Below are 12513 nucleotides of genomic sequence, written 5' to 3'. Positions count from 1 at the left end.
GCAGTGGTATGTATGAGTATTCCACAGTGGACAGCAGTGGTGTGAGCATTCCACAGTGGACGGCAGTGGTGTGAGCATTCCACAGTGGACGGCAGTGGTGTGAGCATTCCACAGTGGATGGCAGTGGTGTGAGTATTTCACAGTGGACGGCAGTGGTATGTATGAGTATTCCACAGTGGATGGCAGTGGTACGTATGAGTATTCCACAGTGGAGAGCAGTAGTGTGAGTATTCCACAGTGGACAGCAATGGTATGTATGAGTATTCCACAGTGGACAGCAGTGGTGTGAGTATTCCACGGTGGGCAGCAGTGGTGTGAGCATTCCACAGTGTGCATCCATAAGACTGCCCTGAGCATCATAATAAAGACACATACCCCCTTCCCTTCACACAGACTATCTTTGATACAAGCCCAATTCAATATACTTTGTGTATGACTATGCCATCTTAAAATACAAAACTGAAATTTTCACTCAGTATTATTTTTAATTTGGTGCTGGCAGCAATTCTACCAGATCACAGGTCCCTTCCTTTCTAAACTGGATTCTAACTGGAATCACAGCTACTAGGACCTGGACAGGGGAGGGAAGGGACAAACACTTCAAGAACTACAGCAGTTCATATTGGCTGCCCTTCTGATACTGCCAGATTAGCTATGAGGCTGAAGGTGCCAAGCTTCGTTATTAAAAAGACCTAGTCTTACTAAAGGAGCCCTGGTGGTGCAGTGGTTAAGCTCTCGGCTGCTAACCAAAAGGTCGGTGGTTCAAACCCACTAGCTGCTCCAAGGGACAAAGATGTGGCTGTCCACTTCTGTAAAGATTACAGTCTTGGAAACCCTGTGGGGCAGTTCTACTCTGTCCTCTACGGTTGCTAAGAGTAGCCTTACTAAGTCAGACTTACGGACTGTCACACAATACAACAGCGATCCCTGTATATTACTTACCCTTTCCTTTCTTTTTGGGGGGAGTCTTTCTTGTAACTCCCTTTCCTGCACAGCTCAGCACTGACAAGACTATTCAAAAATCAGAACACAAGACTAGCACTGACCAAAATCTAGGCTGAAATGACAGTGAAACATCCCTGCCTCAAGCAAAACAAAGGTCTGATCTCAACGTAGACCTTCAGCTATTAATACATAGGAAAGCAATCCAGCAGGCTTGTTTTTATTCAGACTGAGAAGCAAGAAAAATTCTGAGGACTTACAAATGGCTTGATATCATTAAAGAACAGATATACTTTAGGAAAATCCAAGTCCAAAATGCATTTTCAGGAAAATTCACATTTAAACTTTTGTTTTTAGTGAACAAATGCAATTATTTTGGTATATGAAAATCAAGTCTTCCGCCCATTAGGCAGTACATTCGGAAGAAAACCTTTTAAATGCTGAACTGTACACGTTTTCTATTATTTTTTTCAAGTTTAAAAATAACTGATACTACATAACCACGAGAACCACCAAACCACTTGCCGTGGAGTCTTTTCCGACTCCCCCGTATGTGCGTCAGAGTAGAACTGTGTTCCACAGGACTTTCCGTGGCTGATTTTTTGGAAGTAGATTGGCAGGTTTTTCTTCCCAGGTGCCTCTGGGTGGACTCGAACCTCCAACCTTTTGGTTAGCACCGAGTACGTTAACCACTTGGGCCACCCAGGGACTTCTAAAAACCGGAACTATACCAGCACGTGAATACAAGATGCCTCTGGGCTGGATGCTAGAGGCACATTTAGTCCACTTGGTCAGAAAGTTCAAGTGCACAAAAGTTTCAGCAAACGTTCAGGACACCCCTTCTCCTCCCAGTATAAACTGAGTGTAAAGCAACATCAACAGAAATGCCCGAAGCCATGAAACCATTAAAAGGAAACGAAATCTTACATGCAGCATTTGTTACTTGCAGACAGAGCAGAATTCTCCTGCAGAATCGCGGAGCGGGAAACACCGTTGAACCCGCCCTGGAGTTCCAAGTGTAGGTGGTCCAAAAGGTAGCGCATGAACTCATGGGCATCCTGCTGCTGATAGCCCCTGAAAGCAAGCAGAAACGCTCGGTCACTGTGCAGGCTCTGCTGCCCACTCTAACCGGCAGGCGGGCAGAGTGCTGGAGTGGCTGCAGCCTTGTGCTCAGGAGCACAGCGGGGGCTCCTGAGCCTTCACCCCTGCTAGCTGCACATAAAACTTCCTTTCAAGAAGAAATTCTAATACTTAAAAATACTTGAAAACTAAACAATATTAGAGCTAGCTGGCCTTGTGGTGATCTCCTCAATTGACCCCCTCACTTACCCAAGTCTCCTAGACAGACTCTGAACCTTTCCACCGTCCCACTGAGCCCCTCCAGAAGCTGCTCAAAGGTTGAAATTCCACATTACACCTTTTCCAGAAAACCAGGTCTAAACTGCCACAATAAAACAATCTGTCTAATGAACATCAATGAATGTTTCCGACTGCACCACGATTCTCTTCTCTTGTATCAACATACACTATTTCTAATTTTTCCTCTACCATCACAAACACCTTTTCTGGCCTACGTGAGATCATGGACACTCAGCTGCTCTACTGACATAGGTTATGGGCTTCTGTTTCAACTTGTGATATTTACCAGAAAACATACAGTCCCTGCTTCTGAATTTTTCGGAGTCTGACTAAAGAGGCGTTTACAATTCTGTTTTTAAATATCATTTCTGAAAGCCTTCATAAATATTATTTAGCATGTCAATCTCAACAAACTTTAGCTATCCCTCTTTTTAACTATTTTTTAACAGTTTCCTCTGTAGTCAAGGCAGGTTTTTCCTGTTCTGCAGTGATGTTAAAGGAGACACTCCTCACATGTGGGTGCAACGTCTGTTTTCTACACAAACTATTTCAGTGACGTCAGCCAAGCAGCTGTCTGGGAGCTAACGGGGAAGTGGATTTATGACGAACCAACTCGTGTCACTGTGACAGAGTTAAGAGCAAACAGAAGACAGAGAAAAGTAACAGTGGCTCCATTAACGCTGTCAGACAAACACTAACCCTTCTCCTCAATGTCTACAGAAAATCTACATCATGAAGAGGCTGTGAGCAATACTGCTGAAGACCACTCTGCAAACAGAAAAAGCCTAGCTGACCGTGAAACTCCCCTCTGAATGATGGGGCCGAGAAAGAGGAACACTGCTGAGACCCAACAGAGACAAACATGGCGGCAGCCATCTCTTCATAACCATTTCGGCACAATGAAAACAAACCACGTTTATCCAACTCTTAAAGACAACAGTCAAAGAAAATGGTCCTTTACGCTTGCCTGAGTGAGGAAAACAGAGATTCCAAATAATGAAACAGACATCGCCAAGTAAGTGACACACACAGCGCCGGGGATGCCACAACACGCGCTGCTGTGCACACGCCTAGGCACTGCTGACCAGTCACTGTGCTCCGGCGGTGCCGCACGCCATCTGTAAGACGGCAAAGGTCAACAGAGAGTACCATATGCCTCTGCAGAATCAAATTTTATCATTTTAGAACAAACTTCCTCTAAAATTCCTAGGACACATTAGAATTCAGGTTGTTCAGATTTAAAATACCTTTAACATTCATAAAAGCATTTCAAACTATTATTTTGTCCAAAATATCTGCAAAACCAAAGTTAGCTAAATTCAGCTATTCCTGTTCAGTACTGGTGCCTTACCACGGCTGAGTTTCTTCAAGACAAAAACACCAGAAAGTAAAGACGACAAAAATGAAATTTTATTTACAAACCCACAAAAAACATACCATAGCAAAATCCCTATCTAGAAGAACTAATATTGTTTAAATAAAAAATATCAACAGCATGTATTTTTACATTCTTCACAATTTATAAATACCCTGAAAAATAATTGTTAGATTAAAATATCACATGAAAAGATCTATTGTGTACAAAGCCAAGTAGAATAGCTAGGATATACATAAGAATTATGTTTTATTAATTTATTCACCATCATTTCTAAGCATGAACCACAACCAGAACTGACAAAACTAAAACAACAACAACAACAACAAAAAAAAAACCCTCTGTTTTGGGAAGTTAACGCAAATATATTAAATCACACTGGACACCAAAAAAGAAATAGCACATAAATGACATGAAAAGCACGGAAATAAACATCATGACCTGAATTATCAAGAGACTTTCCTGGGGAATGGGTAGCATTAAGCTGGATCCTAAATAAGAGATAGCGACCACAGGGCAGGAAGCACATGACAGACAAAGATACCATGGCAACAAGACAAGAGCATGTTAAGGAAAGCAAGGAGTAACAAAGACTAGCAGAAACACCATCAAAACTACAAAAGCACATACCCTCTGACCTGGCGACTCCTCTTTTATATACCTGCAGACGTATGTAGAAGACTATTCACAGCAGTGCTATTTGGAACAGCAAGATTAGAAGCAATCTACGTAACTATCAGTAGGGGACTATTACATAAATTACAATACAACCATAAACTGGAATATTATGCAGGCATACTATAGATTGAGGAAGCTGTTAGTTTTTTTACTGTGATTTAGGTGAAAGTTTACAGAGCAAATCAGCTTCTTATTCAAAAATTTACACACAAATTGTTTCATGGCAATGGCTGCAATCCCACATGTATCAGCAGCACTCTCCCCCTTTCCCCGCCCCCGGGTTCACTGTGTCCATTTGTCCAGTTTTCCTGTCCCCTCCCACCTGCTCATCTTTGTTCCTGGGCAGGTGTTGCCTGTTTGATCTCTTTATACTTGACTGATCTAAGAAGCATGTTCCTCACATGTGTTATTGTTTGTCTTATGCCAAAAAACCAAACCTGTTGCCATCGAGTTGATTCTGGCTCATAGCAACCCTATAGTGGCCCTAAAGGACAGAGCAGAACTGTCCCATAGGGTTTCTAAGCAGTGCTGGTGGATCTGAACTGCCAACATTTTGGTTAGCAGCCAAGCTCCTAACCACTGTGCCACCAGGGCTCTGTTTGTCTTACAGGACTGCCGAATCTTTGGCAGAAAGGTGAACTTTGGGAGTGGCTTTAAAGTCTGAGTTAGAAGGGTGTCTTGTGGCCAGTCTCGGGGGTTCCTTCAGTCTCTGTCAGACCAGTAAGCCTTGTCTTTTTTGTGGATTTGATCACTTGTTCTACATTTTTCTCCTGCTCTGTCCGGGACCCTCTGTTGTAATCCCAGTTGGAGTGGCTAGCAGTGGTAGCCGGGCACCATCTAGTTCTGGTCTCGCGGTCATGTAGGCTGTGGTTCATGCAGTACATTAGTCCTCTGGACTAATTGCTTCCTTGGGTCTTTAGTATTTTTCTGAAGAAGCTATTTATATACTAAAGTGAAATCATCTCAAAGTAGGGGGAAAAATGATACACTACCATTTATGTTAAAAATTACATACACATGTATACACATACACACATATATTTGCTTGTATATATACATAGAATATCACTAGAAGGATACACAAAAATCTGGTAACTATGGTTGTCTCCAGAAAGCAGAATGAATGGCTGCGGAAAAGGGTAGGAAAAAAACTTTCATTGAGTGTCTTTTTTTACCTTTGAATTTTGAACCATATGCATGTTTTTGCCTATTAAAAAATAAACTTTAAAGTATTTGTATAAAAAAGAAAAGGACAGAAAAAGCTGGGCATACTAGAAGTCGTAAGAAGTGTGGTAAGCAAATGTAGATGTTGGGGAAAGCTCAAAAGTTCAGGAAAAATCTTGCTAAGTAATGGGCTTTTACTCTGAGTGGGAAAAGAGAAAGAACAGCCTTGATGACTTCTATATCCAAAGCTACTGATTACACTTAGAGTATACTTTTCCCACATTTGTTTAACAAATAAAAGTAGTTCCTGCTACTGCTTGAATGTTTGTATTTCAGAATCCTCATATTTCATTCCAAGGGATCAAATTCTCAAGGCACTTCCCCATGTTAATCAAGGAAAAAAGGCTTTCTAAAAAATAATCTGCCTTGGGATTATAAATATAGTCGAAACATAACTCAAGACTAATGCACTTCCCTACAGTCCTGTTATAAGAACCTTACCCTGTGTACCCAATAGGAATAACAGCTGTAAGAAGAAAGCTCTGTCCCTGCCTCACACCTGGGCATTGTACAGTGATCCTGCACTAAAGCTTAATACTATGGATTACATTATCCATAATATAATCTCCAGATCTAGATCTAACCAAGAGAAAAATTATTCACTGATTACATGAATGGGGAACAGTATCAATTAGTTGCAGAACTAATACAAATGCATCCTATTTTCACCAGTGACTGAGAAAACTTCAGAGTTCAAGTGTATCAGGAATCACCCCAAAGACTCCATGCCAAGGTCCTCAATTTGGTTACCTTTTCTCAAAGTTCTGTTTCTTCATTAGTAGGAATATTAGAATGTGTAAAACCAATCAGCTAAAAACTAAATCACGCTCAGATGGGCTACAGAAACTAAACTGGGCTGAGATGTGGATGGATTTAGATGAAAAGTAGCATTCTCCTGAATAAAGCCATCATGCTTCTAAACTCCCAATTAAGAACAAGGGAACTTGGTCACCACGAGCATTAAGGAGAACAATAAAAAGTTAGTGGGTCTCGTGTGGACAAATTACTGTTAACACGTCTATTATAAAGACCTGGGTTCTCATTCTGGTCCTAACAACTAGATGTACAAGACTGAACAGGTGCTTCCCTTCCCTAAGTCTGTTTTGTCTTCTTCAAAAGGGGCATAAACGCTTCCTACCTTGGCCAGAATTTTGTTGTTGTTTGTTTTTTTAATGAAGATCAAATACACCCGTTGCTGCGTGGTTGATTCCAACTCACACTGACTCTACAGGACAGAGCAGAACTGCTCCATGGGGTTTCCAAGGAGCAGCTGGTGGATATGAACTGCTGCTGACCTTTTCGTTAGCGCCACCAGGGCTTCTGAAGATCAGACATACATTATGTAAAGTGCTTGGCACATAGTAGGCATTCAACAAATGGAAACTACTATATTTAAAAATAAAATGTAAACATTAAATCTCTATCAAGAGTCAAGTTAGGTGATCATATTAGAAATTTTATAAAATTTTATATTAAGTCCAAGCCTGCTTAGAGGTAACTTAACAGTCATTCCCATCTTTCCCATTTAGAGTCAAGAAACTCTAAAAGTCACACAAAATTAGTCTCTGCTGAGAGGGGATTTAAGTGGCATGATACACAAAATGTTTCCTTCAAAACAAAGACTACAGGTAACAATAGTCACTCGTGCCAGAACCTCCAGGTCAGACGTTTAAGCAACCCCAAAAATCAGTCCCCTGAAGCTGTTACCTTTAGGCGTTTCTCTACATTAACAATATATCTACATCACTATCAGGCAATAGGGCAAGGTGTGTTGCTAAGTTTTACTACAGCGTGCTGGTTTTTTTCAAAAAGGAAAGGGATGTATATGAGGTGCTACAATCCATGACTAGTGTCTTAGTTATCTAGTGCTGCTGTAACAGAAATACCACCAATGGACGGCTTTCACAAACAGAAATTTATTCTCTCATAGTTTAGGAGGTTAGAAGTCTGAATTTAGGGTGCCAGCTCCAGGGAAGGCTTTCTCTCTTTGTCGGTTCTGGGGGAAGGTCTTTGTCATCAATCTTCCTCTGGTCCAGGAACTTCTTCAGAGCAGAGACCCCGGGTCCAAAGGACACGTACTCCTGGCTCTTCTTGCTTGGTAGTGATGAGGTTCCCCCGTCTCTTTCCTGGCTTTTCTCTTTTATATCTCCAAAGAGACTGACTCAAGATACAACCTAATCTTGTAGATTGAGTTCTGCCTCATTAGCATAACTGCCTCTAGTTCTGCCTCATTAACATCATAGAGGCACAGAGGCAGGATTAAAAACACACAGATAAATCCCATCAGGTGACAAAATGGACCATCACACAATACTGGGAATCATGGTCTAGTCAAGTAGACTCACATTTTGTGGGGACACAATTCAATCCATAACAACTAGTAAGAATCACGACTTGCTTCAGTAGAAGGTGGCTGTCGTCAAAAGCCTTCAGTGCCCTAAATCTGCTATCACTCTGATCTCTACCACGACGCCTAACCTAGGAGAAGAGACAGGAGTCCTCGGAACACGGGAGCGCATCTGTACTCAAGCCCGTTAGAGAGAAAGCACAAATTCAACAGCCATGCTAGGATGTGGCTCAGCTACCTTCTGTAAAGCGAATCCTCAGGGACTTAAATACAGTCTTCCAAGAGATTCAGAACCCAGACCAGGAACACTGAATACAACACCACGGATTTCTACAGATTACATCTGGATTTTTTTAGTTGGAACAAGAAAGTATATGATGGTGATTATTTATTGTAAGATTTTGAAAGAATCAAGGAAGTGCTGTCCAGTAAGTTTCCTAGAGCATGTAAGTTATTTACAAGTGCTTTGTTTTTATAACAAGATACCCTACCCTCTGTTAAAGACATTTCTAACATCTAGTATTTAAACAAACATGTTTGTTCAGTCAGGTACACTCAACTTCTGCTCTTCTCAAAAATAAAAACAGAACAAAAAGAAACTGGTCTTTATTATTTAGAAGAATACCAATTCACTGAAAATTGTCTCAGGAACAGTATAAAGAGTAACATTAACGTTTTAAAACACCCCTCAAGTAATACTTACCTAAAGTTCGGCATAATCTTCCAAACAACGTAAAATAAGGACTCTGGGCTAAACGCGGTCTGGCTGCCTTGCCACAGAGCACAGAGGGTCTTTCTGAACTCTTCCACCAAGGACCTGCAGAAGAGGAAGGGAGAGACGGTGCCTGCAGCATTACTGAGGCCACCACCTCAATCCAGAGAGTCCAACTGTCTGAAATGCGCAGCAGATCAATCCAAAGTGAAAACATAAAAAGGATGTGGTCTTTTCTGAACTAAGTCTGACAATTAAGCAAGAGCATCTCACGGACCTATGTGAACAGCAGTAATTGTGGACAAAACTAGCTCTTTAACTAGATGGTGAATTTTGAGGGCACCAAGTACTGCTATACTTGCACACTCCGAATTTTTACAGAAATTCAGTAATTCAGTGGATAAGTCACAAGCAAAATTACTTAGGAGTGTCGATTTAACAATTAACAAATTAAATAGTTAAGACAAGTAACAGGTTCTTTTCCAGCTCCTGCTTTTTTCTTTCTCTCCCTCACTAGGAGTACTTTCCAGTCCCCCGTCTATGACACCTCCCATCTCTGCCACAAACTTCAACACTTGATTCTACATCAAAGCCTCTCAACTCCAAACCCCCAGACCAGACTTTGTCACGATCACTTTTATCCAGGTTTCTCCAGTTACCAACAGGACTTTTCTACCGGCTGTACTCCTGTCACTCCAACCTCAGTGTGCACTAGACTGCTCAAGCACCTACTCTTTGTATGTCCCCACACCCTCCCTCCATTCTCCTCTTCTTCCACAGGAATCAAACTTCCATCTTTCTGCTGTGCGCATGACCTCCCTGAATAGAGGACTGTGTGTTGAACTTCCGGGAAATTTCCTTAGAGGGAAAGAGTAGTCCTCTTCATTAATCTCTTCCTTCTTCCTGCTAGCTGCAATGAGGATGTAATGGCAGAGCTTCCAGCACCATCCTGGACTATGTGGATGAGAGCCCCACCCTAAGCTTGTGAAACAGAAAGCTAGAAGCAGCTGGATGACTCTGTGCAACAACCCTAGACAGATAACCTCCAACTTTTACATGAAAGAATAAATCAAAGATGTTTAAGTCACTGTTAAGCTTGGTTTTCCACACAAGTAGCTAAACTGATACACCACAACCTTCAACTCCCTCATCCGCTGATATAACCACCATGCTCCTGGATACTTAATTGATACCCCAGGGAATCTCAACATCTTCTTTCTCTCCCCTGTTATCCAGGAGGCCCCTGAGGCACAAATGTTTGACTGTCCAATACCTGAACTCTCTTCCTGAGTTTGGGGTACTCCCTCTTTACACGTGTTGGTGAGAGGCAGGGCTCGCCTACAACTACAGAAGCTGAAGAAGCCAGATACCTGCTTTCTCAGCCTCCTTTGCAGCCAAGACCTGGGCTCTGCCCCTCTGAAGCAAGAGTTAGTGACACAGAGGGGCAGAGATGGCACTAAATCCTCTCTAGTGGCAGTGGTGGCGACAGCGTCATGTGAAGTCCAGGGGTGGCAGTAACAGCAGCTCACCAGCACCCAGCTCCAGTCACTGACAATGTGACTGTGGTATCATGCCACATGGCAGTGGCAGGCATGTCCTTTCGGGATAGTTCTGTGGGGTGCCTGTGGCTGTGGTGCTGGCTGCCTAGACTCCAGACCTGGTTTTCTGCCCACCCAGTAATGGCTAGCTCACCAACAGCCCTTCAGTAGATTCCTTTTCTGCCTAAGCTGGCCCAGAGGCAATTTCTGCAGTTTGTAACTACACCTACCTACCTGACACCAATACAACAAGCACCACCAATTCTTCCCTTAACTTTTCTGCACGTATATCTCTCTCCTCTTCATTTCACTGTTTTCCCTGCCAACCTGATTACTGTGAAGCGTGAAGCCTCCCTGAATGCAGGCCCGTTCAGGCTCATCCCATGTGCTGCTCCCCAGGACATTCTCTTAAAACACCACTTCTAGTGATGTCACTCCAGCCTTGCTCCAATGCCTGGCTTTAAAGTGCCCTCAGACTTTGCTTCTGTCTCTACTGCCCCCTATTCCAACATACTCTGTCCCTTTCTCCCTCAGTCACCTAGGCAGGATGGTGTCGGATCAAAAGGTACCTTTCCAGAACATGCGGGAATGGGTGTATGCAGGAGTGGAGACGGGCAGGCAGGGAAAGCTTTACACTCAACATATACAGATTGTAAGAGCCCTGTTCTCAGTAATATTAAGATATGAAAAAAAAGTCCCCCTTACAATCATGAAATATGATAATCTCCTAACCCTGAAATGGGGCCGGGCTGCCCTGAACTTGAATACAGGGTTGGCCCTTAATAATCACTTATTCACTTTTTCCCCTCTTCATATCAACTAAAAATTGACTGCACTGCCTTGTAATTAATCTGCTGGCTACAAACTCATTTTATTATCCGAGACAGGATTACCTAAAAAATATCAGACGCGTCAATTTGCACTAACGATATTCATGCTGATCTACTTATCACTGTACTTCATATATGACAAACCAAATTCGCTGCCGTTGAGTCAATTCTGACTCGCAGCGACCCTACAGAACAGAGCAGAACTGCCCCACAGGGTTTCCAAGAAGCAACTGGTAGATTCGAACTGCTGTTATTTTGGTTAGCAGCTGAGCTCTTAACCACCACACCACCAGGGCTCCATTTCACATACAGATGTCATCAATTTTAGGATGCCCAAATGTGCAAAGCCTCAGTAAGTAGCATGCTAAATTTATCCTGCCTGTTACGGTAAATAAGAATAAAAGAATTCCAACATTAAGATTGTCAGCTAGATATTTAAGCACAATCTTTAGAAAAAAATTTAAAATTTTTATTTGTGTCTCTTAACTCACATAATGCAATGAAAATCACCAGTAAGAGTCATTTGTTTTGTAGCTCAGAGCCAGAAACACCATATTCTTAGAACTCACACGTTGTTATCCCCTTGGCTCCTGGTGTGGTATGTTCGCCTTCCGGCCGTTTTCCCATTCCTTAATTCCACAGCGGGCAGCTCTTTGAAATAACAGCAAAACTGCTCAATGTTACTATTTTAAAAGGAAAGGAAGAAAATTATGTAAAAAAGAATTTAATAGGACTGTAAAGAAAGTTCTATGAAACCTACGTATGGATTTTTAAAATGTGATCATTCAATTATCTCATTTAAATTGCATTCAATGCAATCTCTTTTTTTTTTATTGTACTTTAAAAGTGAAAGTTTATAATTCAAGTTAGTCTCTCATACAAAAATTTATATATACATTGTTATGTGACCCTAATTGCTCTCCCTATACTGTGACAGAACACTCCTCCTTTCCATCCCTCATTTCCCATGTCCATTCAACCAGCTCCTGACCCTCTCTGCCTTCTCATCTCACCTCTGGACAGAAGCTGCCCATTTAGTCTCATGTATCTGCTTGAGCTAAGAAGCACACTCTTCATTTTATGTATCATTTTATGTCCCATAGTCCAATCTAATCTTTGACTGAAGAGTTGGCCTCGGGAATAGTTTTAGTGCTAGGTTGACAGAGAGTCTGGGGGCCGTGCTTTCTGGGGTTCCTCCAGTCTCAGTCAGACCATTAAGTCTGGTCTTTTTACTAGAATTTGAGTTCTGCATTCCACCTTTCTCCTGCTCCATCACAGACTCTCTGTTGTGTTCCCTGTCAGGGCAGTCATTAGTGGTGGCCTCACACCATCTAGCTCTTCTGGTCTCAGGCCAACGCAGTCTCCAGTTTATGTGGCTCTTTCTGTCTCTTAGGCTAATCCTTTCCTTGTGACTTTGGTGTTCTTCATTCTCCTTTACTCCAGGTGGATTGGGACCAACTGACGCATCTCAGATGACTCTTACTCTGTTTAAAAGACTCCTCAACCCT

The 12513-nt window shown here is 42.2% G+C and overlaps 1 protein-coding gene across 3 annotated transcripts in view; it reads right to left on the bottom strand.

Moving 5' to 3' along the window:
- Window positions 1-12513, bottom strand: part of USP3 (ubiquitin specific peptidase 3) — an 89450-nt gene that overhangs the window by 19825 nt on the left and 57112 nt on the right. For all 3 annotated transcript variants that reach the window (XM_004374644.2, XM_023729705.1, XM_023729704.1), the window contains 3 exons: window positions 11575-11688; window positions 8629-8742; window positions 1870-2016 (listed from right to left, as the gene is read on the bottom strand). In XM_004374644.2, coding sequence (XP_004374701.1) covers window positions 1870-2016; window positions 8629-8742; window positions 11575-11688 — 375 coding nt within the window. The remainder of the gene's footprint in view (window positions 1-1869; window positions 2017-8628; window positions 8743-11574; window positions 11689-12513) is intronic.

Source organism: Trichechus manatus, unplaced genomic scaffold, assembly GCF_000243295.1.
Source record: "Trichechus manatus latirostris isolate Lorelei unplaced genomic scaffold, TriManLat1.0 scaffold00030, whole genome shotgun sequence".
Classification (NCBI taxonomy): domain Eukaryota; kingdom Metazoa; phylum Chordata; class Mammalia; order Sirenia; family Trichechidae; genus Trichechus; species Trichechus manatus.
This window is presented reverse-complemented; position numbering and strand designations above follow the sequence as displayed.